General features: G+C 43.4%; 3 protein-coding genes across 6 annotated transcripts; 2 read left to right on the top strand and 1 right to left on the bottom strand.

Annotated features, from left to right (window-relative positions):
* The first annotated feature begins 1,793 nt into the window (after positions 1-1,793).
* LOC122785497 lies at positions 1,794-5,030 on the top strand. The gene is made up of 5 exons (XM_044051324.1): positions 1,794-1,918; positions 3,055-3,251; positions 3,334-3,444; positions 4,241-4,372; positions 4,461-5,030. Exons 1-5 carry the CDS (start codon positions 1,891-1,893, stop codon positions 4,659-4,661), a joined length of 669 nt encoding a protein of 222 aa, XP_043907259.1. The 5' UTR covers positions 1,794-1,890; the 3' UTR covers positions 4,662-5,030.
* Positions 5,031-5,510: 480 nt separating this feature from the next.
* On the top strand, positions 5,511-20,401 carry LOC122785231 (integrin alpha-3-like; the record flags this gene model as incomplete). Its single annotated transcript, XM_044050953.1, has 27 exons — positions 5,511-5,593; positions 6,671-6,798; positions 7,463-7,548; positions 7,622-7,758; positions 7,859-7,965; positions 8,038-8,130; positions 8,449-8,508; positions 8,597-8,750; positions 8,817-9,010; positions 12,160-12,248; positions 12,322-12,455; positions 12,658-12,735; positions 12,819-12,886; positions 13,175-13,311; positions 13,553-13,696; positions 13,803-13,900; positions 13,982-14,150; positions 14,231-14,320; positions 17,123-17,199; positions 17,270-17,344; positions 17,470-17,551; positions 17,624-17,776; positions 18,023-18,115; positions 18,207-18,317; positions 18,568-18,666; positions 18,733-18,858; positions 19,716-20,401. Coding segments are annotated over 27 exons (3,018 nt in total), but the record flags the coding sequence as incomplete, so codon positions are not given.
* Positions 20,402-20,463: 62 nt separating this feature from the next.
* Positions 20,464-25,787, bottom strand: rdm1 (RAD52 motif containing 1). 4 transcript variants are annotated; one of them, XM_044051319.1, is made up of 8 exons: positions 25,558-25,787; positions 25,208-25,333; positions 24,977-25,105; positions 24,759-24,909; positions 24,490-24,582; positions 24,339-24,415; positions 24,201-24,257; positions 20,464-20,894 (listed from the first exon to the last, which is right to left on the bottom strand). In XM_044051319.1, the coding sequence occupies exons 1-7, from the start codon at positions 25,651-25,653 to the stop codon at positions 24,201-24,203; spliced, it is 729 nt and encodes a 242-aa protein (XP_043907254.1). In that variant the 5' UTR covers positions 25,654-25,787; the 3' UTR covers positions 20,464-20,894. The 4 variants fall into 4 exon arrangements, with proteins under 4 accessions (XP_043907254.1, XP_043907255.1, XP_043907252.1 ...); XM_044051320.1 differs by having other exon boundaries at positions 25,208-25,264; positions 25,558-25,786; XM_044051317.1 differs by having other exon boundaries at positions 25,208-25,384; positions 25,558-25,784.
* Between the last annotated feature and the right edge of the window lie 291 nt (positions 25,788-26,078).

Genomic DNA, 26,078 nt, shown 5'->3' with positions numbered 1-26,078 from the left:
CCCTTCATACCCTACATGCCCTCTGTTGAATAGTTGACAGAACGGTTCAGTCCTTCAGTCAGTGAACCAGACTCCTCTGTTCAACACATTCACTAAATTTTGCAGATGAACATGAATGTTTTTTTAACTTTTGATCTACAGTTAGACATTGTTGCTTCGATGTCGCGCTCATGACTCTTCAGTGACGACTCTCTCTGACCAATCACATGTATCAGCTGAACCTGGTCAGGTTCTCTCACTGATGGAGAAGAACTGTGCTGGTGGAAAAGAGCCTTCTGTACCTGACCTTTCTGTAAGTCCCAAAACCTTTGTGTCCAACCCTGGAAACATGGTTTCACTGCACACACAAAATACATGATGATCATCTGAATGTTGCATTTGTTCCATTTATCACAGAGATGAAGTTTCGTATGCACTTTTAACATCTGCTGACATCAGCAAGAGTTTCCTGCTGAGTCACAGTTTGTCCAGGATTTCATCAAACAGCTGATGACACACACTGACACACTCACACTGATGTTTGCGGATAGCTTGACCAATGTGAAACTGTTTTGATCGTTACCAGTTAATTATCTGTTAGTTACCAGTTTATTATCAGTTAGACGTTTATTATCAGTTAGTTACCAGTTAATTATCAGTTATTTACCAGTTAGTTAGACGTTTATTATCAGTTAGTTACCAGTTAATTATCAATTAGGTACCCGTTAATTATCAGTTAGTTACGGTTAACATAACCCACCTGTTTGTTGAGAGAGTGAATGCACATGGAAATAAAAAACACTAAAAAATCTAAGGGACGTTACTCACACTCTGAGTTGAGATGAAATGATGAAATATCCTCTGGGTAAAATTCCAACAGGTGATTAATGAAAGAAATGTTTACTTTTAAACCTGAAACAAATGATGTGGAAAAATCCCAGCACAAAAAAAACAAAACAAACCACAGGAAATCACTCAAAGTATTCATGTATTCACGCATTAATTCATCTTCTACTGCTGTATCTTCCACATGAGGACCACAGGGGGGCATTGGTGCCAATCCCAGCAGACAAAGGTTGAAAGGTCAGGTCACTCTGGATCCTCACAGTGAAAGAGGGATCTGTCACTGAGACCCTCATTCATGCAGTCATAAAATCACACCTCTGCTGTTTGGCTTCTCACTCTGAAGCATCTGCACGAGTTCCCTGGTCATCCTCAAGCTTCTCCTCTTCACAAGTCTCTCCAATCCCTCACTTTCTCTTTCTGGCCTCCTTCATCTGGTCCCAGGTCTACTGCTGACCCCGCACCTGTAACAGGGTTTTCATCGTTGCTGCTCCAACGCTCACTCTGGAGTCTTTTAAATCCAGGTTTTTACCATTTTCCACACACACACACACGTTGTCTAATCCCAGATTAATGTAATTATATTAGTGAAAAAAAATAAAAAAAATTTAAATTAAATCTAAGAAAAATTCATGAAAAACAGAAAATGTGAACTTTTGTTTTACACAAATATAAAACTTTAAAATGAAAGTTCCTCATTATGATGGTGAAATCATTAAAATCATAGTGTGTGTATGTGTGTGTGCCTGTGTCGGGCACTAATAACCCCTGATACAGGCTCTCGCGGCCACTCCTGAGCTCCAGGTTTCACGAGAACTCGATGGAAGAAAACTTGGTTTTTACGCCTGACGCAACTGTGACGTCACGTGCCAGTCGTCCCGACTTCTCGACGCGGCTCATTACGCAACAGCTGTTTCTCACCGGACTTCGTCACTTCGGGATTTATCGGATGACTCCGTAGTGACGCGCCGGGAACTCCCGCGGACTCGGAGCCCGCGCGAATAAAAAGTCCAAACTAATGGAAGCTGAAACTGATTTTAGCGCGAGACACCGAGACAGAGAGCCGCCATGACAGCAGGAAACAAGTCTGTGCCAGGTAAGACGTCACACAGGTGAGACGCATGTGAGACTGGATTCTGTTAGACTGGACTTGGGTGGGACTGGACTGGACAGTTTAACATGTTCAAACTTTGGTGAAGACCAGAACCAATCAGAGACCTGAAGACATATGACAGGTTATTAGTGCATTCTAGTGGCACTAAACTGGTACCAGTTCCTGATCTTAAGACCAAAGTGGTGTCATTTGGATGTATGATGTTTATTCTAACTCTAAAGTATAATGTCGTAAATGACACCATGATGGATGAATGGATGAATTGACTGTCACATTCTATAAATAAATAATAATAAAAAAAATGAAAGCAAAATGTTAAGAAAATAAAATATAAAATAAGATGTTAAAGAAAATTTCGACAGAGTTATAAATTATATTTAGAGTTAATAGCAGAGTTTTATTCGATAGTGCTGTCAAGTGATAAAAAAATGGAAAGATTAATTATGATCTGCAATTAATTAATCTAATTTATCTCTAAAAATGACTTAAAAGATTGATATATATATATATAACAAAAAGTGTCTTTTATTTATTGTTTTAACAAACTTGAACAGATGCAGGATTTACATTACGCTCTTTTGTCAAACTCTAAATAATTAAAATAAACCGTCAGGTCCAGATAAATGATCCTGTCGGTCACAGACTTGTTCTTCTCCAGTTTAGTTTGGTGAAGAGCTTTGCTATGGCTCGCTAAATTGCTAACTTCTTTGATGCTAACGTTAGCTGTGGGTGCACTCACGTGGACGTGGTAGGCTAAACTTGAGCTCCTCCGGTGCTAAGCTAACTCCTAATATGACTTTATTAATGATGCCGTCTGCATGTTTTTCAAAAGTAAAGGTCTCATTCTTTGGGCTGTGAACTCTGAGGACAGCTAATGTCCACACAAGGACAGCTAATGTCCACTTCACGGTGAGACTGACCACTGTTTTCTAACCAACACATAAAAACAGATTTTATAAAAATAGAGAAACGGTAAAGTTAAAAATGAGATTAAAGCGATTAAAAAACAAAACACGCTAAGTGAGTGTGTTTGCTGCAGCCTCACACATTTCTTCAGGTCAAAGGTCACAGTGTATTTTGTCTTTACTGTTAACAGCCAACATATTTTTTTCCTCCAGTTATCGTGCTGCTGCTCTACTTCCTGTTTCCACTTTTGGTTCAGTTGGCTCCCGTCAGCCCGGGAAACCAAACCCCCGTCAGCCCAGGAAACCAAACCCCCACTCCCTTTAAAGAGGCGGCTGAGCGAGCGAAGGCTCTGGTGGAGAAGATTCTTAGAGACCTCCCCTCTGTCCACGCCTCCACCGTCAACACACCGGTAAAGGTTCTGTCTGAATGGCGGTTGAACTCGACTCCGGCCATTTGACTTTTATATGTTAATGGTGTCTTCCTGTCCTCAGGGTTTGACCTTTGACCCCTCCAGTCAGACCGCACACCTGCAGATCATGGTGATGTCACTGGGGATACCTGCCGTACCTGTCCTCAAACCACTGTCCCAACGCTTCACACTGGTCAGTCACACACACACACACACACACACACACTCACTCTCCCACACCAAAGTCCACAGAGAAAATTTGTGTTTTTCAGGAGTTGTTGATCCGCTGCTGCCTCGTGTGGTCACTTTTATCCACTGCTGCCTCCATCACTAAGGTCTAATATCTTATTTTGTCACTTCAACGTTCAGATTGACGTCAGTGACACAAGACAGGAAGCAGAGGAGCAGCAGCTAAAATCACTGATTTGCTTTGGTGTAGGAGAGTGAGCGGTTTATTACATCACATGTCATTTAGCAGACGCTTTTATCCAAAGCGTCTTCCAGTGCATTTAAACATTTGGGTACAAACACGTAACCCTAACCCAAGTAAGTAAGTGCTTCAAGTAAGATAAACTATAAAGTGCTCGTTATAAGTGAGTTGGGTTTTTTTTGTCGTCGTCTTAGTTGAGGGAGAGTCGTTTATAAACATCTGTGTAACAGTGAGAGAAAGACGTGATATCATGTGACATGTAATAATAATAATAATACAAATGTGACTTAAACTGACGTATGTAGATATCATAGACTTAAACTGACGTATGTAGATATCATAGACTTAAACTGACGTATGTAGATATCATAGACTTAAACTGACGTACGTAGACATCGTAGACTTAAACTGACGTACGTAGACGTCGTAGACTTAAACTGACGTACGTAGACGTCGTAGAACCTTACGTCTTTAAAGTGGAGATACTTAAAGTCACTTATAGATCTTGAGGTTTACTGTTTATTGATGTGTGTGTGTTTGTGTGTGTTTGTGTGTGTAGGACATGTGTTTGAGTCGTATGTCTGCAGGCGGGCTGTTGTACCAGGGGCTGCTGGGAGTTTTGGCTGACAGAGTGGACGGACTGATGGACCTGCAGTCAGACCTCAGAGACCTGCTGACACACATCCACAAGGTAACACACAGACACACACACACACACAGACACGCACACACACACACACACACAGACTCTCACACACCTGTGTGTGTGTGTGTTTCAGATGAAGGAGGTCTCTCAGCTCGGTGTGGACTCTCAGGATCAGGACCAGAGTTTGGATCTGGCCTCTCGTCTCCATGGTAACTACGAGGTTCAGGTTGCGGTCCATGTGACGCTGACGCAGCTTCGATCCTTCTGTCATGATCTGATCCGCAGCCTGAGAGCCGTCGCCACCTACAGGCTCCATGCTGTGGGTACGCGCTAAGCCCCGCCCATCACTGCATTTGAGGTACCTGCACCGTGTTTGGTGGGCTTGAACATTGTGCTGCACACGTGGGAACAGGCTGAGGACAGCGCCACCTGGTGTCAAGCACACACACACACCTATGTAAACATCATGGAGTCATCAGTTCACCACTTCACTGTATTCATGTAGAGACACAGCAATTCATTTCATTCTCCACACACACAGTGTCTGTTTGTGATCCAGGAGATTTCCCTTAGTGCTCAGAGTGTGGGCGGATCCTCCAGACTCCGCCCCCTGAGCAGGAATGTACCACATGTCTGAACGTGCTGACAGAAAAGAATGTCCACTGAATATCTTTATTTTATTTATTGTTTATATTTAATATTTATTGTTAATTATTTATGATGTGTTTGTTTGTTAATAGTCAATAATATTGTCTGAGGTCAAAGGTCATGTGTATGTATAGGTAACAATTAAATTATTTTTATTTATTCCACTTTTTTATATTTTTATAAACACAATATTTATTGTTTGTTTTTTATTGTTTGTGGATTTTATCAATAAAAACATTTAAAGCATTTTAATTTACTGATACAGCTTAAATTATAACATCATTATAGTAATAAGAAACAACACATTGTTTTCATCAATTATGAAACAATTCTGATGTAATGTCACAAACTGACCACACGAGGCAGATTGTGTCTGTGTGTGCACGTGTGTGCACATGTGTTTTTGTGGATACAAAGTCCTGTGGTGACGGGGGCCAGAGTCTGGAAGCTGCTAGTCACAGCCTGGATAAAATGATGAATCTGGACTGACCACGCCTCCTCCACTCCACCATGTCTGTCTTCCTGATGAACCTGGACTGACCACGCCTCCTTCGATGAATCTGGACCGACCACACCTCCTCCGCTCCACCAGAACAGAATAAACAGACCTGTCCGAGGGTAAGTGTGTGTGTGTGTGTGTGTGTGTAGGTAGAGAGACACAAACAGAATCAAAGTGTCGAGTCATTTTCTACAGAACAAAGAAACAGGTCAGATTATTTTTCCTCCTTCACTCCTCCTCTCCTTCACTCATTCTCTTCCTCCCCTTCAATCGTTCTCTTCCTCTCCTTCACTCATTCTCTTCCTCCCCTTCACTCGTTCTCTTCCTCTCCTTCAGTCGTTCTCTTCCTCTTCTTCAAATTAATTAATTCATTCATTCATGTGTGTATATAGTCAGTGTGTGTTTAATTTGTGTGAATGTTGTTTCCTCATCACTTCACACATTCGTCCCCTCATCACACTGTAGTCATGTGATTTGTGACTCAGTGACTTTTGAACCCTCTTAGGTGCGTGTGTGCATTTCGATGGCTTCAGGTGTGTGTGTGTTGTCAGTGTGTGTGTGTGTGTGTGTGTGTGTGTGGCGTTTAACCTCGACACATCGTTCCCGCTGCTGAAGACGGGACGACACAGGACCCTGTTCGGCCTGTCGGTGGCGCTGCACCAAGACCTGAGGACAGACAGTCTCCTGTGAGTGTCTGTCTGTCTTTCTGTCTGTCTGTGGTTCTGTTAACCCTGGAGGAAATTCCAGATCCTTTTCTGTCCTTCACTCAGCGGTCATTCTGCCTGGTCACCATGACAACCATCTGTTAATGTTCTCTAACTGGATTGACAGCTAATGAACACACACGCACACACACACAGAGCTCCGCCCATCAGATGTCTGCTCCAGTTTGTGATATCATCACCATGGTAACACACAGTCCCCAGTCCCCTGTCTGTCATTGTCTATTTCCTGACCTTGTCCTGTGTGTGTGTGTGTGTGTGTGTCCTTGAAAACACATCTCTCACAATTCTATGATATTCGACTTTTTCCAGGGTGTTTCAGTAAATTCATGGTGTCATTCAAGGACTTCTAGGATGGTGTTTCAGTATTTCAGGACTTCTAAACTGTCTCATGACGTTCTCGAGGATGTTCATGATTTAACACACTCACCTGTCTCACCCATCTCACCCGACTCACCTGTCTCATCCTTACAGGCTCTTGGTTGGAGCTCCCAGGGAGAAGGCAGAGCCTGGTGTTCCAGCAAATCAAACAGGGGGCGTGTACAGCTGCCCAGTGAGCACAGACCAATCAGAATGCAGCAGGATAAAGCTCATTGATCCAGGTGAGAAGTGACATGAACTAGCGCCCTCAACATGATAAACACAACAGTTCACCCTCAGTAACTAACGACTGTGATGTCATCAAAAATCATTCATTCACCTGTCCTCATCATTCATTCACCTGTCCTCATCATTCATTCACCTGTCCTCATCATTCATTCACCTGTCCTCATCATCATTCATATCCTCATCATTCATTCACCTATCCTCATCATTCATTCACCTGTCCTCATCACTCATTCACTTGTCCTCATCACTCATTCACCTGTCCTCATCGTTCATTCACCTGTCCTCGTCATTCATTCACCTGTCCTCATCATTCATTCACCTGTCCTCATCATCCTCATCATTCATTCACCTGTCCTCATCACTCATTCACTTGTCCTCATCGTTCACTCACCTGTCCTCGTCATTCATTCACCTGTCCTCATCACTCATTCACCTGTCCTCATCATTCACTCACCTGTCCTCATTATTCATACACCTGTCCTCATCGCCCCCTACTGGAGAACAAATGTAATATAACTTTGTTATTGAAATGACTTGTGTCAGCCAATCACAGAGCAGGACTCAGACCTGACCACACCTCTCTCTATCACCATCACCATGGCAACTGTCAATCAGAGGCCTTCATGTGTAAAGTGATGAACTCTGTCTGTTCTCCAGAGGTCAACCTGTCAGAGGACCTGATAGAAGACATGTGGCTGGGAGTGACCGTGGCCAGCCAGGCTCCTCCCGGTGGGCGGGTCCTGGTCAGTGTGTGTGTGTGTGTATGTGTGTGTGTGTGTGTGTGTGTGTCTTTACAGTGTGTGTGTGTGTTTTCAGGTGTGTGGTCATCGGTTCGTTAAACTTTACGGACCTTTAGGAATCCGACAGATGATTGGTCGATGTTATCTCCGTGGAAACGACCTGTGGTACGATGACACTGACATGAACTGGCAGAACCCAGAACAACCGTGCAGGTGAGTCACATGACCCTGCCGCCATCTTTGTCTTTAGCCGTGAGTATGAAGCAGTGTCATCACAGTGTGTGTGTGTGTGTGTGTGTGTGTGTGTGTGTAGTCACTTGGGTGATATCAGAGCTGAGGTCATGTGTAACGCAGGTATTTCAGCTTCAATCACTCAGAACGAGGTCATCATCGGATCACCTGGAAGTTACGAATGGCAAGGTACCATTTATTCTGCTCTGTTATATTTGTGATTTGTAGGTGAACCCTGATGATCATGTGTGTGTGTTGCAGGAAATGTCCATGTTTCCTGGTTAAACCCTGACGATGTCTTTGACTCTCAGAAAAGTTCCTTCACCAACATGAACCACAGAAGCATTTATATCGGTGTGTGACATCACTTCCTGCGGATTGACTCGGCATGTTTTGTAGTTCAGCTGATACTAACGTGTGATTGGTCAGAGTGTCGTCACTCAAAGCAACAATGTTTAACATTAAGGTTCATCTGCAACATTTAGTAAATGTGTGTGTGGTTCACTGACTAAAGGACGGAACCATTCTGTCATTCAACTGTCTCCGCCCACACAGAGGAGGAGGAGGAGCTATGAAAACAACAAGACTGAAACTAAACTGAGTCAAGTTGTGACTGAAGTGGAAAAAACTGCATATTTATGATTTACCTGCGTGTGTCTGTGTTTTTTTCAGGATACTCTGTCACTCAGTCTCACCATCTTCTCTCTGAGAACGAAGTAACCATAGTAACAGGTGATTGACAGCTTCTCTCTCCATTAATGAGTACAGTTGTTGTGTATTGATTATTGATGAAAGTATTGATCACATTATTGATTGACAGGTGCTCCAAAGGACAGTAAACATGATGCGCGTGGCTCCGTGCTGTTGGCGGTTAAACGGTCCAATCAGCTGATCAGTCAGCTCACCCTGCGTGGCGAGCAGACGGGCTCGTACTTCGGTAACGCCGTAGCAACCAGCGACTTCAACAACGACGGGTAACAGAAGCTTCACGCGTCACTGCCGGCTTCAAGACACACAGTCACACTCTCCGTCTCCTGCAGGTGGGACGACCTGTTGGTTGGCGCTCCTTTTTACTTCCATCGCCAACAGGAGGTGGGTGGAGCCGTTTATGTCTACATGAACTCAGGTGGGAGGATCAGTCCAGAACCCAGTGTGATTCTGAGAGGACCAGCTGGGTCGGCCTTCGGTATGAGTGTCACTGCTGCTGGAGATCTGAATCAAGACGGCTTCCAGGGTGAGAATGATCAATATCAATGGTCAATGATCAATGATCAATAATCAATAATCAATTATCTATGTCATTGCATTACATTACAATAAGTGCATTTAAACATTTGGGTACAAACAAGAGCTAGAAGTAAGTAAGCCAAACTATATAGTGCTAGTCATAAGTGCAATGTAAAAGCAAGTGATTTTTTTTTTTTTTGTCGTCATCTTAGTCGAGGTAGAGTCGAAAGAAATGTGTTTTTAGTCGGTTGTGGAGGCTTTCTGTTGTCCAGATGTCAATGGGGAGTTTGTTCCACCATTTGGGAGCGAGGACAGTGAACAGTCTAGAGTTCTGTGAATGCCTCTGCAATCCTCTCAGTGAAGGGGGCAGCAAGCCGTTTGCTGATGCAGAGCGGAGTGGGCGTGCTGGGGTGTAGGTTTTGTTCATGTCCTGATGTAGGCTGGACCGGATCCGTTTGTAGCATGGAACGCAAGCACTAGAGTCTTGAAGCAGATGCAAGAAGCTACAGGAAGCCAGTGAATGGAGCGGAGGAGCGGTGTAGTGTGGGAGAACTTTGGTAAGTTGAAGACCAGTCGAGCTGCTGCATTCTGGACGAGTTGCAGAGGTTGTATGGCACACGCAGGAAGACCAGCCAGGAGGGAGTTGCAGTAGTCCAAGCGTGAGATGACAAGAGTCTGGACCAGAACCTGTGCTGCCTTATGGGTTAGAAGAGGCTGTATCCTTCTGATGTATCTGCAAGATCGAGCTGTTGCAGCAATGTTGGCAGTGAGGGAGAGATGGTCATCACGTGTCACACCCAGGTTCCCTACAGTATGAGAAGGAGTTACCACAGAGTTGTCGAGGGTGATGGTCAGGTCTGTGGTGGGAGAGCCCTTTCCTGGAAGAAAAAAAAACCCAGTCTTGTCAAGACTGAGCTTCAGGTGATGGTCAGACATCCACTGAGAGATGTCGGTCAGACAAGCGGAGATCCGTTCTGCTACATGTGTTTCGGAGCTGGGAAAAGAGCGAATGAGTTGGGTGTCATCGGCGTAGCTGTGATAGGAAAAACCATGAGAGTGAATAACAGAACCAAGAGAGTTGGTGTACAGAGAGAAGAGGAGAGGGCCCAAGACAGGACCCTGAGAGACCCCAGTAGTTAGAGGACAGGGTTCCGACACAGATCCTCAGGATGAGAGTAAGGTAAGTGCAGAGCCTGAGACACCTAGTTCTTGAAGGGAGGAAGTAAGGATCTGGCGGTTGTGTCGAACGCTGCAGAAAGGTCCAATAGGATGAGCACAGAGGAGAGAGAGGCAGCCCTGACTCAGTGATAGCAAGAAGTGCAGTTTTGGTCAAGTGACCAGGTTTAAAACCAGACTGATGAGGATCGAGAAGGTTGTTCCGGTGAAGGTAGAAAGAGAGTTGAATAAAGATAGCACACTCCAGAGTTTTGGAAAGAAAAGGGAGTATCAATATCAATAATCAATATATCAATAATCAGTGATCAATTATCAATGATCATGATCAATCATCAGTGATCAATCAATGATCAATAATCAATGATCAGTGATCAATGATCAGTGATCAATAATCACTTATTATTTAAAGTGGTGAATCAGAGGAGATGAGCACCATGGTTTAACTCCAATACTCGTGCTCTTAAACAGAGGTTACGTAGATTAGAAAGAAAATGGCGTTCCAGTAACCTAGAGGAACTTCATATAGCCTGGAAAGATGGTTTTGTAGCTTACAAAAAAGCCCTACACAAAGCTAGAGTTGCCTATTATTCTTCTCTAATTGAAGAAAATAAGAATAATCATAGATTTCGTTTCAGCACTGTAGCCAGGCTGACACAGAGCCACAGCTCCACTGAACCATCTATTCCTTTAACACTGAGCAGTGATGACTTTATCAACGTCTTTGTGAATAAAATAACATCAATTAGAGAAAAAATGGATCATCTCCTCCCTCATATTGGGACTGACTCATCTTCTAGTACAAGAGCTTTAGAAGCACCAGGTGCACAGTTAGACAGTTTCTCCCCTATAGATCTCCCTGAGTTAACATCATTAGTTTCATCATCTAAGCCATCAACCTGTCAGTTAGATCCTATCCCCACCAAACTGTTTAAAGATGTGTTTCCTTTAATTAACAACTCTATATTAACTCAAATTAATCTATCCTTATTAACTGGATATGTGCCCCAAACGTTTAAAGTAGCAGATATTAAACCCCTTCTAAAAAAAGCGACCCTTGACCCAGATATTTTAGCTAATTACAGACTCCAGTGTTAGCTTCTCTACACTGGCTCCACCCACAGTTTAGAATTCAATTTAAAATCCTCCTCCTCACGTACAAATCACTTAATGGTCACGCCCCTTACCCTATACCTGAAAGGACCTAGTCTATCACCCAGTTACCAGGCTCCTGTGGAACCAGCTTCCAATGACAGTTCGGGAGGCGGAGCCTTTAAAGTTAGACTTAAAACTTTCCTTTTTGATAAAACTTATAGTTAGAGCTGGTTCAGGGAAACCTGAACCATCTCTTAGTTATGCTGCTATAGAACTAAACTGCTGGGGGATTTTCCTGTGGTACACGCACATTCACTCTCTCACACTCAGGATATGATTATGACTTTTTATATGTCATTAACCTTGTCTCTTTCTCTCCCTAGTTTGTGTCTTTCCTTCCTTCCCTCTCTCTCTCTCTGTATTCTCATCATGCAGGTTGCAGGATCAAGATCCAGTTTTCGAGGCTACGCTCATCGTCACCATTATTATTATTTTATAATTAAAAGTTGATATCAGTAACTGTATAAACTTGTAACTTGATACAGTTGTTGTGTATCTGCTCCTGGTCTCTCTCTCTCTTCTGTCTCTACCTCATCTCCATCTTGTCCTTTCTCTCCCCCCTTACTGTCCCCCACCCCTCCGCTGTCCCCCATTTTCCTTTCTCCCCAACCGGGTCGAGGCGGATCACCGGTTGATTCTTCTTCTGTTAAGAGGGAGTTTTTTCTCTCCACTGATGCCTAGTGTTTGCTCATTGTGTGAACTGTTGTGTTTCTCTGCTCTCCTTGATGTTGTCTATGTACAGTGCCTTGAGATCATGTATGTTATGATTTGGCGCTATACAAATAACATTGAATTGAGTTGAATTGAATTGAACTTGTTGTGTTTCAGACTTTGCAGTCGGAGCTCCGTTCCATGAAACAGGAAGTGTGATGATCTGGGTTGGGAGTAAAGACGGAGTGTCAACAGAACCGAGCCAGGTCCGTCCGTCTGTCTGTCTGTCTGTCTCACTCACAGACAGACAGACAGTGTGGTGTGTGCTGCTCTCTGCAGGTGATCCGTGGCAGCAGCGTGTCTCCTCGCTTCAGGACATTCGGCTTCTCTCTGTCCTCAGGTTTGGACGTGGACGGGAACAAGTATCCAGATCTGCTGATCGGCTCTCTGGACGACACGGTCGCTCTGCTCAGGTACGTCCACCTGTCAATCACCTATCAATCAACTGTCAATCAACTTAAAATAAAGGAAACAAACATATCAATAGATGGATTGATTGATGGATGTTTTGATTGATTGACGGATGGATTGATGGATTGATTGACTGATTGATTGACGGATGTTTTGATTGATGGATGGATTTATTGATGAATTGATTGATTGATTGTCCCTCAGAACCCGTCCAGTCGTCCATCTCAGTAAAACACTCCGTGTTTTTCCAAACATCGTCGACTCAAACGTCTGTGACTTTTGGTGAGAAACTGACATTGAACAAGCTAATGCTAACAGCTAATGCTAACAGCTAATGCTGTGTCTGTGTGTGGGTGTGTGTGTAGTATTCAGGTGGAAGTGTGTTTCGCTTACATCTTCAGCACCGGAGAGAAAAGTGACAGAGACAACGTCAGTGAGTAAATAACAACAATCACAACAACAATTGATGACATCATACTGTCTGTCCTCCTGTGTCCTCATATCCTCTGCCCTAATAAATCACAATACACACACACACGCACACATATTTCCTGGAGACTAACTCTAATCTTAACCATAATTACTAGTGGCCTAATCCTAATCCTGACCCTAAACTAATAATTGATAATCAATTGTTTTCACTGCTCATACATGTGTATAATTGATGAATTCATGTACCTGAATGACATGGTGAATGATGATGTGCTCCTTCTGTCTCTAGCTGTCTCTTTCACTGTAGCTGCTGACATCACCAGCCTCAAGCCCCGCCTCCATTTCCATGACAACGGGCACAGCACCTACTCCGCCTTCCTGTCCATGTCAAAAAAACTATGTCAAACCATCAGAGTGGGACTTCTGGTGAGTTATGTTGTCTTTCACTGCCCCCTGTAGGCTGTTACAGTCATTACAACACATCCGGAGGCTGCTCTCAGCCGCAGCTGCAGCTGAGAGCTGACCCCTGACCCCTGTGACCCTGATCCAGATAACAACGAAGACGTGATCACTGCGCGCACGTCCTGTTTCTCCACCAACTGACATTCATGTGTTTCCATGTGTTATGCCACAGTGAGGATGACACAGTAATATTTTGTGTCTTCAGAGTCCAGTCAGAGACAAAGTGAAGCCTCTGGTCTTTTCTCTGGACGCTTCATTACATGAAAACCTTCCCAAGAGAAGAAGTCCTCTACACGACCTCAAACACTTCCCAGTGCTGAGCCACACACCACATCCCATCAGAACCCAGGTCAGAACCATCAGGACCCAGGTCTCAACCAGGAAGAACCAGACAGAACCACCATGAACCAGTCAACACTGTGAATGACTGTTAACTAAATGTCTTCATGTCCCAGATCCAGATCCAGAAGACCTGTGGTTCTGACAACCATTGCCATAGTAACCTGCAGATGACAGCCCAGTTCACAGACGAAGATCAAAAACCCTTCAGCAGGTAAGTGAACCAGTCTTGACGGGATCTAAAAGACCTGAGACTGGATCTAAAAGACGTGTGTGTGTATGTGTGTGTGTTCAGGGTGAATGTCTCTCAGTTGTTACAGAACAACTTCACAGTAACCAGGTTGTTACTGGAGGTGAACATCAGTAACCTTCAGTCTCCAGGTCGACCAGCAGAGGACGCTCACGCTGCCACTCTGAATATCAGCTTCCCTCCATCACTCTTATACTCTGGAGTTCGGACTAAGGTGAGTCATGGAGGCGTGGTCTGAGGGTGAATTATGGAGGCGTGGTCTGAGGGTTTGTTTGACTCGCGTTTGTGTTTCAGGGTGAAATGATGACATCATCAGTCAAGTGTTCAGTCAAACACCGGGTTCTTGTGTGTGAGCTGGGGAACCCGTTCAGAAGCCAGCAGAAGGTTCTCCTCTTTTTACCTGTTCATGCATTCTTCATATTCTATTTCCACGTCTGTTGTTTTTACACCACAAACCATCAACTGTTGGTGTGTTGACGTAAACTGACGTAAACTGACGTAAACTGACGTAAACTGACGTAAACTGAAGTGAACTGACGTAAACTGAAGTGTCATGAAGTAACCTGATGTAAACTGACTTGAACTGACGTGAACTGACGTGAACTGAAGTAAACTGACGTGAACTGACGTGAACTGAAGTAAACTGAAGTAAACTGACGTAAACTGAAATAAACTGACGTAAACTGAAGTAACATGAAGTAACCTGATGTAAACTGACTTGAACTGACGTGAACTGACGTGAACTGAAGTAAACTGAAGTAAACTGACGTAAACTGAAATAAACTGACGTAAACTGAAGTAACCTGAAGTAACCTGAAGTAACATGAAGTAACCTGATGTAAACTGGCGTGAACTGGCGTGAACTGGCGTGAACTGCGTAACTGGCGTAAACTGGCGTGAACTGACGTAAACTGAAGTGAACTGAAATAAACTGACGTAAACTGAAGTAACCTGATGTAAACTGACGTGAACTGACGTGAACTGAAGTAAACTGACGTGAACTGAAGTAAACTGAAGTAAACTGACGTAAACTGAAGTAAACTGACGTAAACTGAAATAAACTGACGTAAACTGAAGTAACATGAAGTAACCTGATGTAAACTGACTTGAACTGACGTGAACTGAAGTAAACTGGCGTAAACTGAAAAATAAATTGGCGTAAACTGAAGTGAACTGACGTGAACTGAAGTAAACTGACGTAAACTGAAATAAACTGAAATAAATTGACGTAAACTGAAGTGAACTGACGTGAACTGATGTAAACTGACGTAAACTGAAGTAAACTGAAGTGAACTGAAGTAAACTGGCTGAAGTAACCTGAAGTAACATGAAGTAACCTGATGTAAACTGACTTGAACTGACGTAAACTGACGTAAACTGAAGTGAACTGAAATAAACTGACGTAAACTGAAGTAACCTGAAGTAACATGAAGTAACCTGATGTAAACTGACGTGAACTGACGTGAACTGAAGTAAACTGAAGTAAACTGACGTAAACTGAAATAAACTGAAGTGAATTGACGTGAACTGACGTAAACTGACAGTGCCGGCCCTGAGTAATTTGGTGCCCTAGGCAAGATTTTAGCTGGCGCCCCCTTGCATCGCAGCAGTCAATTTCACAATCAACTTTCATACAATCGCACAGAAACTGCATGTGTGTATTCAAGATTTTATTTCTTTGAGTAAAAAATATCACACCAAATAAAAACAGTGCAAGCTATCATTCTTTTTGGAGTACATCAGCCAGCTCCTTTTGATTTCTTCCCCATTAACTAAGACTCTTTTAAAAAAGTCACGTTGACACCTTCTCCCATCGTTGTTTTGGGGAAATGTGTAACTGTTTTTTGTTTGAAATGGTCCTCTGTGAACTAACTCTCTTCTTACTTTGTCTGTAAGAAGAGATGGCAAGTCAGCAGGGTCTATAGGTGCAGCCTTTAGTCCTGATGCTGTGTCACTGGGCTGTGCAGAGGTAGACGGGACAGGAGCACCTGAGGCTGTGTCACTGGGGGTGGTGCTGAAATATTTGAAAAATGCATCTGAAGAGAGAAGAGAAGTATATATACGGATGGCTTCAGTCTTTTGGACATAATTCTGATACAGTGTCATTAATCTTTTTCTTCGTCTCTGGGTCACGGTCCGTTCAGATTTAGGCAGCTGGCCTCTTGACCCCGCCCCCCTCACGCAGGTACAGAGCAACGGCTCGTTACACCCAGAAAAAAGGCTTCTGCATTATTTAATAGTCTTTGCTATGACTTTATGTTGCTGTGGGCTTATATAATATTTCAAAATAACTGTATATATATATACATATATACACTTCTTTCTTTTTTTTTCCCGTTTTCGGCGCCCCCTGCGGATGACGGCGCCCCTAAAATTTGCCTATACTGCCTATGCCTAATCCAAGTGAACTGACGTGAACTGACGTAAACTGAAGTAAACTGACGTGAACTGACGTGAACTGACGTGAACTGAAGTGAACTGAACTGGCTGACGTGAACTGAAGTAACCTGGCGTAAACTTAAACGGCGTTAACTGGCGCCGTGAACTGGCGAACTGACGCAAACTGACGCAAACTGACGTAAACTGAAGTAACTTGATGTAAACTGACTTGAACTGACGTGAACTGAAGTAACCTGAAGTAAAACTGGCGTGAACTGGCGTGAACTGAAGTGAACTGGCGTGAACTGGCGTGAACTGAAGTAACTGGCGTAACCTTAACCGGCGTTAACTGGCGTAAACTGGCGAACTGAGCGCAAACTGGCGCAAACTGGCGTAAACTGAAGTAACTGTAAAACTTGAACTGGCGTGAACTGGTAACCTGAAGTAAACTGATGTAAACTGGCGTGAACTGGCGTGAACTGGCGTGACGTGAAGTGAACTGGCGTGAACTGGCGTGAACTGAAGTGAACTGAAGTGAACTTGAAACTGAAGTAAACTGGCGTGAACTGAAGTAATCTGACGTAAACTGACTCAAACTGACGTTAACCGGCGTAAACCGAAGTGAAAACTGTAAAACTTGAACTGACGTGAACTGAAGTAACCTGATGTAAACTGACGTGAACTGAAGTGAACTGAAGTGAACTGACGTGAACTGACGTGAACTGACGTAAACTGACGTAACAATAATAATAATAATGTCCTAAAATGTCTTATACTGTCCTGTAATGTCTTAAATTGTCCTTCCAGGTTCAGGTGTGGATCATATTTCAGTTTGACATGAGTGTGGACACAACAGAGATCCAGACTGAACTACAGCTGTCCACGTGAGACACACAGACACACAGACACACACACATACAGACACAGTAACTGACTGATGTGTCCATGTCTCAGTCTCAGTGAACAGTCTCTGTCTCCCGTCCTCGTCTCAGTGTTGGTGAATCACTGGCTCCTGACGTCTCTGTCTCTGTAAGTATCCTCATACACACACACACACACACACTGACTGATATGTCCATGTGTCTGTCTCTCACAGACAGAAACATGTGTCACTTCCTGAGTCAAGCTTTAAACACATCCTTGTGTCATGACAGAATCAGCTCACCAGGCCCCACCTCCTTCAGTGGTCATGTGATGGATGAAAACCTCGGCGCTCTGCTGCTCTTCATCTTCCAGGTGAAGTCGCATGTCACACGTGTTAATGACACGTCCACAGATCAGGTGTAAACCTGACTTATGCTCTCACAGGTGCACGTCCAAGGCCCGTCACTTGGTCGTCTAGGTAACCTGGAGGTGGAGTTTCATTGGCCATGGGCGTTGTTCAATGGGAAGCGGTTGCTGTACCTCACAGAGGTCCAGGTGCAGGGCGCTCGCTGTGATCCACCTGATACGGTAGCCATGGTAACACACATGGAGTCCTTTCAAAATAAGATGTGATGTAATGTAATGTAATGTAATATATTTTTCAAGACAGGGACAATGCACAACAAAACATTAATCTTGTACAACAAGAGAATATGCATTGTGCCAGGTTGTAGCAGATTGCTATTTTCCACCTGTAGTCCCTGGGCAGGTTGATGGAATAGTACATAAAAACATAATAACAATTTTCAAGATGAAGACAAATGTTTGTTCATTTTCACTCAGCTGTTAGAGGAGGGGAAGGACAGAGGGAGGTGGAGTCTGGAGGAAGAGCCTGTCCTCCACCTGTACGCACACAGAAAAAAGGCCTACATTCTGGTCAGTACCACCACCTGACACCTGGGGGCAGACTACTGTTGTACAGAGTTTAAGTTGTGTGTGTGTGTGTGTGTGTGTGTGTGGGGGACAGGACTGTGTACAGGGAGCCAAGTGTGTGACATTTGTGTGTCCACTGACGGACATGAAGAACTCAGCGACTCTGACAGTCCGAGCGCGGCTGTGGAGCACCACCATGATGGAGGTAAACAAGCTGTAAACTAGCTTTAAACAAGCTGTAAATAACCTGTAAACTAGCTGTAAACAAACTAAACAAGCTGTAAATAAGCTGTTAACAAACTAAACAAATTGTAAACAAGCTGTAAACAAAATATAACCTAGCTGTAAACAAACTGTAAACAAGCTGTAAACAAACTAAACATTACATTACATTACAGTAAACAAACTGTAAAGGAACTGTAAACAAGCTGTCGTCCTTCATCATTGTGTTTCAGGACTTTATTGACGCAGAAAGTGTTGTGGTCCGAGGTCGAGCGACTCTGAAGCTGCACACAAACACAACCAACATCAAAATGGAGCCTCACAGTGTGGACGTAAGTGCCCCCTACAGGTCACTGTCATTTGTTGTGTTGTATGCCGAGTCATATCTTCTTCTGCAGATTGAGGTCCACATTTATCCAGATCTGGGACGGCAGGTGGACTTCAGTGCCCCCTGGTGGCTGGTGGTGGTGTCTGTTATGGTTGGAGTGTCACTGCTGGCTGTGATCTGTCTGCTGCTGTGGAAGGTAAACAGAAAAGGTTCTTAGAATAGTATAGAATAGAATAGAAATACTTTATTCATCCCCAAGGGGAAATTGTTTGCACATAGCAGCAATACAATACAAAAAGAAAAATAATAAACATAAAATGTAAAATGTGCAACAGTGGGAAAAAAAATAGTGCAATAATAAAGGAATGGCATAAAGGAGTGCAATGGCATACCGTATCTCATGGAGAGACAATTAGCTTTTTTTCTTACAGAGAGTTATTGTAAGTCCTGATGGCTGATGGCAGGAATGACTTCCTGAATCTGTCCTTGTGACTGTCTGAATCTCTTGGAGAATGTACTCTCCTGGGTCTGGAGGATTTGGTGGAGAGGATGATCGGGGTTATCTATGATGGAAAAAAGTTTATTCAGCGTCCTCCTCTCCGATGATGGAGTCGGCCTTCTTTATCAGTTTGTTGAGTTTGTTAGTTTCACTGGCTCCATGCTGCACCCCCAGCCCACCACAACAAAGAACAGTGTGCTGGTAAAATAACTCCAACATCTCGCTGCATACATCAAAGGATTGCAGCCTCCTCAGAAACAAGAGCCTGCTCATCCCCTTCCTGTACACAGCACTGGTGTTAGCCTAGTCCAGTCTGTTGTTCAGCCTCACACCTAGGAATTTGTATTCCTCCACCATCTCAATGACCTCCCCCAGTACCCTCAAAGGTTGTGGAGCTGTCTTCTTCCTTCTGAAGTCCACCACCATCTCCTCTTCTTCAGGACACAGACTAACTGTTTCTGTACAGATTGACTGACTAATGTTTATGGTAATTTACATGGTAATCTTGTTTACATGTTTAGCCGTTTGTCACATCATCTTTGTCCTCTCTGCAGTGTGGTTTCTTTGTGCGTCACACGGTGGCGCTCCACCAGGGGAGGATTATGGGTAAACAGCAGCAGCACAAGGATGCTGATGGTTTCCTGATTCAGGGCCACGCCCCCTCACCACCGAAACACTGGCTCACTTCCTGGACTGAGACTCGCTGACACAGTTACTATGATGTGGTATGGTGTGGTTACTATGGAAACTATAAAAAATCATAAACTGGACCAAAGAGCGACTCACTGCCTGTGTGTGTGTGCGTGCGTGCGTGCGTGTGAGAGAGTGTTAATGTTTTATACATATGTGAATTCATGTAAACAATGTTGATGCAGTGACATCACGTCATCGCTCGTGTTTGTGGGTGTGGTTTACTGACGGGACATTCATTGATCTATTATCCAGTGATGCTCTTTAATAGCTCCACCTACAAATGTTTATATTGAAGTGTTTTCATCCGTAACTGCTTCTTAAAGGACTTTTCTGTGACACACGTTGTGTTTTAGTGTTGTCGGACTTTACAACAACAAGTGTTTTTTTATTGAGGCTTTCTATGATGTGATATAAGTTAGAGTTCCAGCAGCACCTGTTGATGTGTAAAGTCTCGTGTTCACGTTGTGTGGACGTGGTTTGTAATCAGTATTTGTTACAATGTTTGTTATGATGTTTCCTGTGTTTAATAAAGTATAACTAATAATCAGTGCCGGCCCTGAGTAATTTGGTGCCCTAGGCAAGATTTTAGCTGGCGCCCCCTTGCATCGCAGCAGTCAATTTCACAATCAACTTTCATACAATCGCACAGAAACTGCATGTGTGTATTCAAGATTTTATTTCTTTGAGTAAAAAATATCACACCAAATAAAAACAGTGCAAGCTATCATTCTTTTTGGAGTACATCAGCCAGCTCCTTTTGATTTCTTCCCCATTAACTAAGACTCTTTTAAAAAAGTCACGTTGACACCTTCTCCCATCGTTGTTTTGGGGAAATGTGTAACTGTTTTTTGTTTGAAATGGTCCTCTGTGAACTAACTCTCTTCTTACTTTGTCTGTAAGAAGAGATGGCAAGTCAGCAGGGTCTATAGGTGCAGCCTTTAGTCCTGATGCTGTGTCACTGGGCTGTGCAGAGGTAGACGGGACAGGAGCACCTGAGGCTGTGTCACTGGGGGTGGTGCTGAAATATTTGAAAAATGCATCTGAAGAGAGAAGAGAAGCGTATGTGACGACTGCATGTTACATTTGAATAAAAAAACAGATGGTGTGCTATACATGAGACTAATATAGACTAATAATGAAAATGTGATGAGATTCATTTAACTTTATTGTCATTGCAACGCAATTCAGTCTAACCAGAGTGCAAAAACCAGTAAGGTGCAGTGAAATGAATATATATGTATATATGGCCTATGAATGATATGGGGAAGCTCAGGTATGAAATATGAACAGTAATACACTTTAACTGCACTTTAACACTGATGTAAACTTTAACAAACATAAACTGTGACACATAAAACCAAAGGCTTACTATTACAAAGGGGATGGACAAGTACCCAGAAAAAAGGCTTCTGCATTATCTAATAGTCTTTGCTATGACTTTATGTTGCTGTGGGCTTATATAATATTTCGAAATAATAGTAATAATGGCACTGGTAAAAAAAAAAAAAGTCTTTTGACGTCTTACCGCAACAGTCTGACGATGTTTTCAAGTCTTACTGCGACAGTCTGACGATGTTTTCAAGTCTTACTGCGACAGTCTGACGATGTTTTTGAAGTCTTACTGCGACTAGTCTTTTGGTCTGGCTTGTGCCTTATCAATATGTTTTCAAGTCTTACGCTACAGTCTGACGATGTTTTCAAGTCTTAAACAGTCTGCGATGTTTTTAAGTCTTACTTAGTCTGCGATGTTTTCAAGTCTTTACTGATGTTTTCAAGTCTTAACAGTCTGGCGATGTTTTTAAGTCTTACCGACAGTCAAGTCTTATGGTCTGACGATGTTTTGGTCAGTACAGTCGATGTTTTGAAGTCTTACTCAGTCTACGATGTTTTGAAGTCTTACTGTGACAGTCTGACGATGTTTTGAAGTCTTACTACAGACGATGTTTTGAAGTCTTACTGCGACAGGACGATGTTTTCAAGTCTTACTACAGTCTGACGATGTTTTTGAAGTCTTACCAGTCTGACGATGTTTTCAAGTCTTACTACAGTCGATAAGTCTTACTGCGACAGTCTGACGATGTTTTTGAAGTCTTACTTACACGATGTTTTCAAGTCTTACTGCACAGTCTGCGATGTTTTGAAGCAGTTTGAAGTCTTACTGCAGTTCGATGTTTTCAAGTCTTGTCTGACGATGTTTTTGAAGTCTTACTGTGACAGTTTTTTGAAGTCTTACTGCGACAGTCTGGACGATGTTTTTGAAGTCTTGACAGTCTGACGATGTTTTTGAAGTCTTACTGACAGTCTGACGATGTTTTTCTTACTGACAGTCGATGTTTTTGAAGTCTTACTGCGACAGTCTGACGATGTTTTTGAAGTCTTACCGACAGTCTTTTGAAGTCTTACGACAGCGACGATGTTTTCAAGTCTTACGGGCGATGTTTCAAGTCTTACTGCGACAGTCTGTGTTTTGAAGGTCTGACGATGTTTTCAAGTCTTACTGCACAGTCTGACGATGTTTTTGAAGTTCACAGTCTGCGATGTTTTTGAAGTTTGAGTGTTTTGAAGTCTTACACTTTTGAAGTCTTACTGCGACAGTCTGACGATGTTTTCAAGTCTTGAAGTGAAGTTTCAAGTCTTACTGTGACAGTCTGCGATGTTTTGAAGTCTTATACAGTCTGAAGATGTTTTGAAGTCTTACTACAGTCTGACGATGTTTTTGAAGTCTTACTGTGACAGTCTGACGATGTTTTTGAAGTCTTACTGCTTACTGACGATGTTTTTGAAGTCTTACTGGTCTGCGATTTTGAAGTCTTTTCTATGTACTGCGACAGTCTGGATGTTTTCAAGTCTTACTGCGACAGTCTGACGATGTTTTCAAGTCTTACTGGTCTTGTTTTGAAGTCTTACTTCTGAAGTCTTACTGCGACAGTCTGACGATGTTTTGAAGTCTTACTGCACAGTCTCGACGATGTTTTGAAGTCTTACTTGTCTGATGTTTCAAGTCTTACTACTGTTTTGAAGAGTCTTTTTGAAGTCTTACTGACAGTCGACGATGTCTCAGGACGATGTTTTTGAAGTCTTACTGACAGTCTGACGATGTTTTTGAAGTCTTACCGACAGTCTCGACGATGTTTTGAAGTCTTACTGCACAGTCTCGACGATGTTTTGAAGTCTTACTGCGACAGTTCGACGATGTTTTGAAGTCTTACTGACAGTCTGACGATGTTTTCAAGTCTTACTGCGACAGTCTGACGATGTTTTTGAAGTCTTACTGCACAGTCTGACGATGTTTTGAAGTCTTACAGTCTGATGATGTTTTCAAGCTGCCTGTTTTGAAGACAGTCTGACGATGTTTTTGAAGTCTTACGACAGTCTGAAGATGTTTTGAAGTCTTACTGCACAGTCTGACGATGTTTTTGAAGTCTTACTGTGACAGTCTGACGATGTTTTTGAAGTCTTACTGCGACAGTCTGCGACATGTTTTGAAGTCTTACTGACAGTCTGAAGATGTTTTTGAAGTCTTACGTGACGATGTTTTTGAAGTCTTACGACAGTTCGACGATGTTTTTGAAGTCTTACTGCAGTCTGACGATGTTTTCAAGTCTTACTGTCGATTTTTGAAGTCTTACAGTTCGACGATGTTTTCAAGTCTTACTTTCTTGAAGTCTTCACAGTCTGACGATGTTTTTGAAGTCTTACTGCGACAGTCTGAAGATGTTTTTGAAGTCTTAAGATGTTTTGAAGTCTTACTGTGACAGTCTTGTTTTGAAGTCTTACTGCACAGTTCGATGTTTTTGAAGTCTTACTGTGACAGTCTGTTTTGAAGTCTTAGAACGATGTTTTTGAAGTCTTACTCAGGACGATGTTTTGAAGTCTGACGATGTTTTTGAAGTCTTACTGCGACAGTCTGACGATGTTTTTGAAGTCTTACTGCGACAGTCTGACGATGTTTTTGAAGTCTTACTGCGACAGTCTGAAGAGGTTTTTAACGTCTTGTTGAAAGAGTAAAGGTTTGACAAAAAGACCAAACAGCCTCAGCTGTGACATGTTAACAGATAACCTTAATGATCGTGTGTCATTTACATTACAGAATGCAGGTCGTTGACATAGTGACAGATTGTTTTTTCACTTCAGAGATTTTCAGTTTGATTTGAGACGTCGAGGCTCAGGCTCATCAAGAAGTGATTAACTGAAAGAAACATTTATTTCCAAACAACTGAACACAATCCAAACTGTAAACAGGAAGTACTAAAACAGAGCAGCGAGGACACCTGGTGGCTTCTGTTAATAATCAACATGTCCTGCTGACTGAGGACCATGATTCCCATCATGCACCAGGAACAAACCTATGACACCGTCAGATCCCACTCATCATCACCTTCGTCTGGATCAAAGTGATTCACCTGAAACAGAGGTGACGATTGATCAGCGATCACTGATCAATAATGTCGACATGGATCAGTGCTGTGTGTGTGTGTACACACCTGAACGACGCCCTCTGTCTGCTCAGGGACAAACTGCTCCGATGTCTGTTTAACCTCCACCATCACTTTACCGTTTCCTGCAGAGACACAACTGCACTGTGATGTCACTGTGATGTCACAGTGTCGTGTGTGTGAGTGGGTGTGGTCTGACCTAATAAAATCAGCAGGACGTTGGAGAAGGCCTGAACCAGAGCTCTGTCTCTGACACGCTTCAGCAGTTTACTGCGACTCTGTAACACTGTATCTGCAAACACACACACACACACATTGAATCATTGAAGTGTTTGTATAAACTCACATGTAAAAAATGTGTGTGTGTGCGCACGCGCGTGTGTTGGGTGACAAGGGTGACATTGACGGGTGTGTGGGAGGAGTCACAGGTTGATTATGTGGGTGGAGTTAATGAGAAGACAAGCCCACCTGTGCAGGTGTCCTCCACCACAGCGCCTCCTCTGGTGGTCTTTCCATGGTGGGGGAAGGAGAGCTGCAACACGCAGCCAAACCGCAGCCTCCTCTCGTTGACTCCGCCCTCTTCACCTCGGACATCGTCTTCATCTGTGAGCTCCTTCAGCTGAAGACGACACACAAGTCACACGAACCAACTCACCTGTATGCAAATGAAGGGGCGTGGCTCTTACTGTGATGATGTCAGAGGTCCAGCCGTTGAATCCCAGGAAGTGATTTGCCAGTTCCAGGCAGTGGGAGTGGCTCAGAGGTTTGCTGCTGTTACACAGGAAGTGAGGCGTCTGTTTGGAGCTCAGCCTCACCTGAGCAGGTGAACCTCAGATTATCAGTTATCAATAATCCACGACAAAAAAATCAAAGAATAATGAATCAAATTTATAATAATAAACTTTAGTGAATCAGACCTTGAGCTGAGAGTTGAAGAGCAAGATTCCGTCAGTCTCACGCTGAGCCTCCGCTGCCTGGACACCAGAGTAGAACTTAATAAGGGCGGAGAAACCGTGGGGGCGGGGCCAAGCATTAGGAGTCAACTTCAACAGGTAGAGAGGACCGAAGGATGAGAAGACAGCAAACAATCTATCCTATACGCACGCACGCGCGCGCGCACACACACACAAACGCGCACACACACAACACACACACACACACACACACACACACACCTTAAAAAGTTAATGATTCATTTTCAACACCAACAGAGAAACAAATGACAATCTGGACCAGACCAGACCAGACCAGACCAGAGCAGACTCACATTGATTTCAGCTTCAGTGAGAGGTTCGATGTTCCACACCAGCACAGTCTTGTTGTTTTCTACAGGAACCACAAACTCCACGATGTCCACGTCCATCACAAACAGACCAGAACTCAGCTGGAACCACACACACACACACACACACACACACACCTGGTTTGCTCCTTTTCACTAAAAACGATCTACCACACTTCCGCTAAGGGGCGGAGTTTGCTTCACTGACCAATGAGGATTTTGAATAAGTGACGTCATTTTCAGTCGACCAGTCACAGTTTTATTTGAATGACGGAGAAAACGGAAAAACCCGAACCCTCGCACGCGGACGCTTTGAAGGCTGCGGTGATTGGTCACGTGTCCGAAAAATATTCCAGAACGTGTTTTTAGACTGTGATTGGCTGCTGGTCAGTGACGTAATCAGCGATTACGGTCTCGCGGACCCGAAAGTGAAAACGAGGTTGACGTTAGAAAGGGAAACACTCTGTGTGTGTGTGTGCGTGTGTGTGTGTTTGTGTGTCTCTCTG

This window comes from Solea senegalensis, linkage group LG19, assembly GCF_019176455.1.
Source record: "Solea senegalensis isolate Sse05_10M linkage group LG19, IFAPA_SoseM_1, whole genome shotgun sequence".
In the NCBI taxonomy this organism is placed as follows: domain Eukaryota; kingdom Metazoa; phylum Chordata; class Actinopteri; order Pleuronectiformes; family Soleidae; genus Solea; species Solea senegalensis.
This window is presented reverse-complemented; position numbering and strand designations above follow the sequence as displayed.

Bases quoted from the DNA above. Each gene is read 5' to 3' on its own strand.
- LOC122785497 (XM_044051324.1), top strand. From the start codon at position 1,891: ATGACAGCAGGAAACAAGTCTGTGCCAG. The intron at 1,919-3,054 runs GTAAGACGTCAC...TTTTTCCTCCAG, and splicing joins AGGAAACAAGTCTGTGCCAG to TTATCGTGCTGCTGCTCTAC. The intron at 3,445-4,240 runs GTCAGTCACACA...TTGTGTGTGTAG, and splicing joins TGTCCCAACGCTTCACACTG to GACATGTGTTTGAGTCGTAT.
- rdm1 (XM_044051318.1), bottom strand. From the start codon at position 25,653: ATGGACGTGGACATCGTGGAGTTTGTGGTTCCTGTAGAAAACAACAAG. The intron at 24,583-24,758 runs GTGGGCTTGTCT...GTGTGTTTGCAG, and splicing joins GGTGGAGGACACCTGCACAG to ATACAGTGTTACAGAGTCGC. The intron at 24,258-24,338 runs GTGTGTACACAC...CCTCTGTTTCAG, and splicing joins AGACAGAGGGCGTCGTTCAG to GTGAATCACTTTGATCCAGA.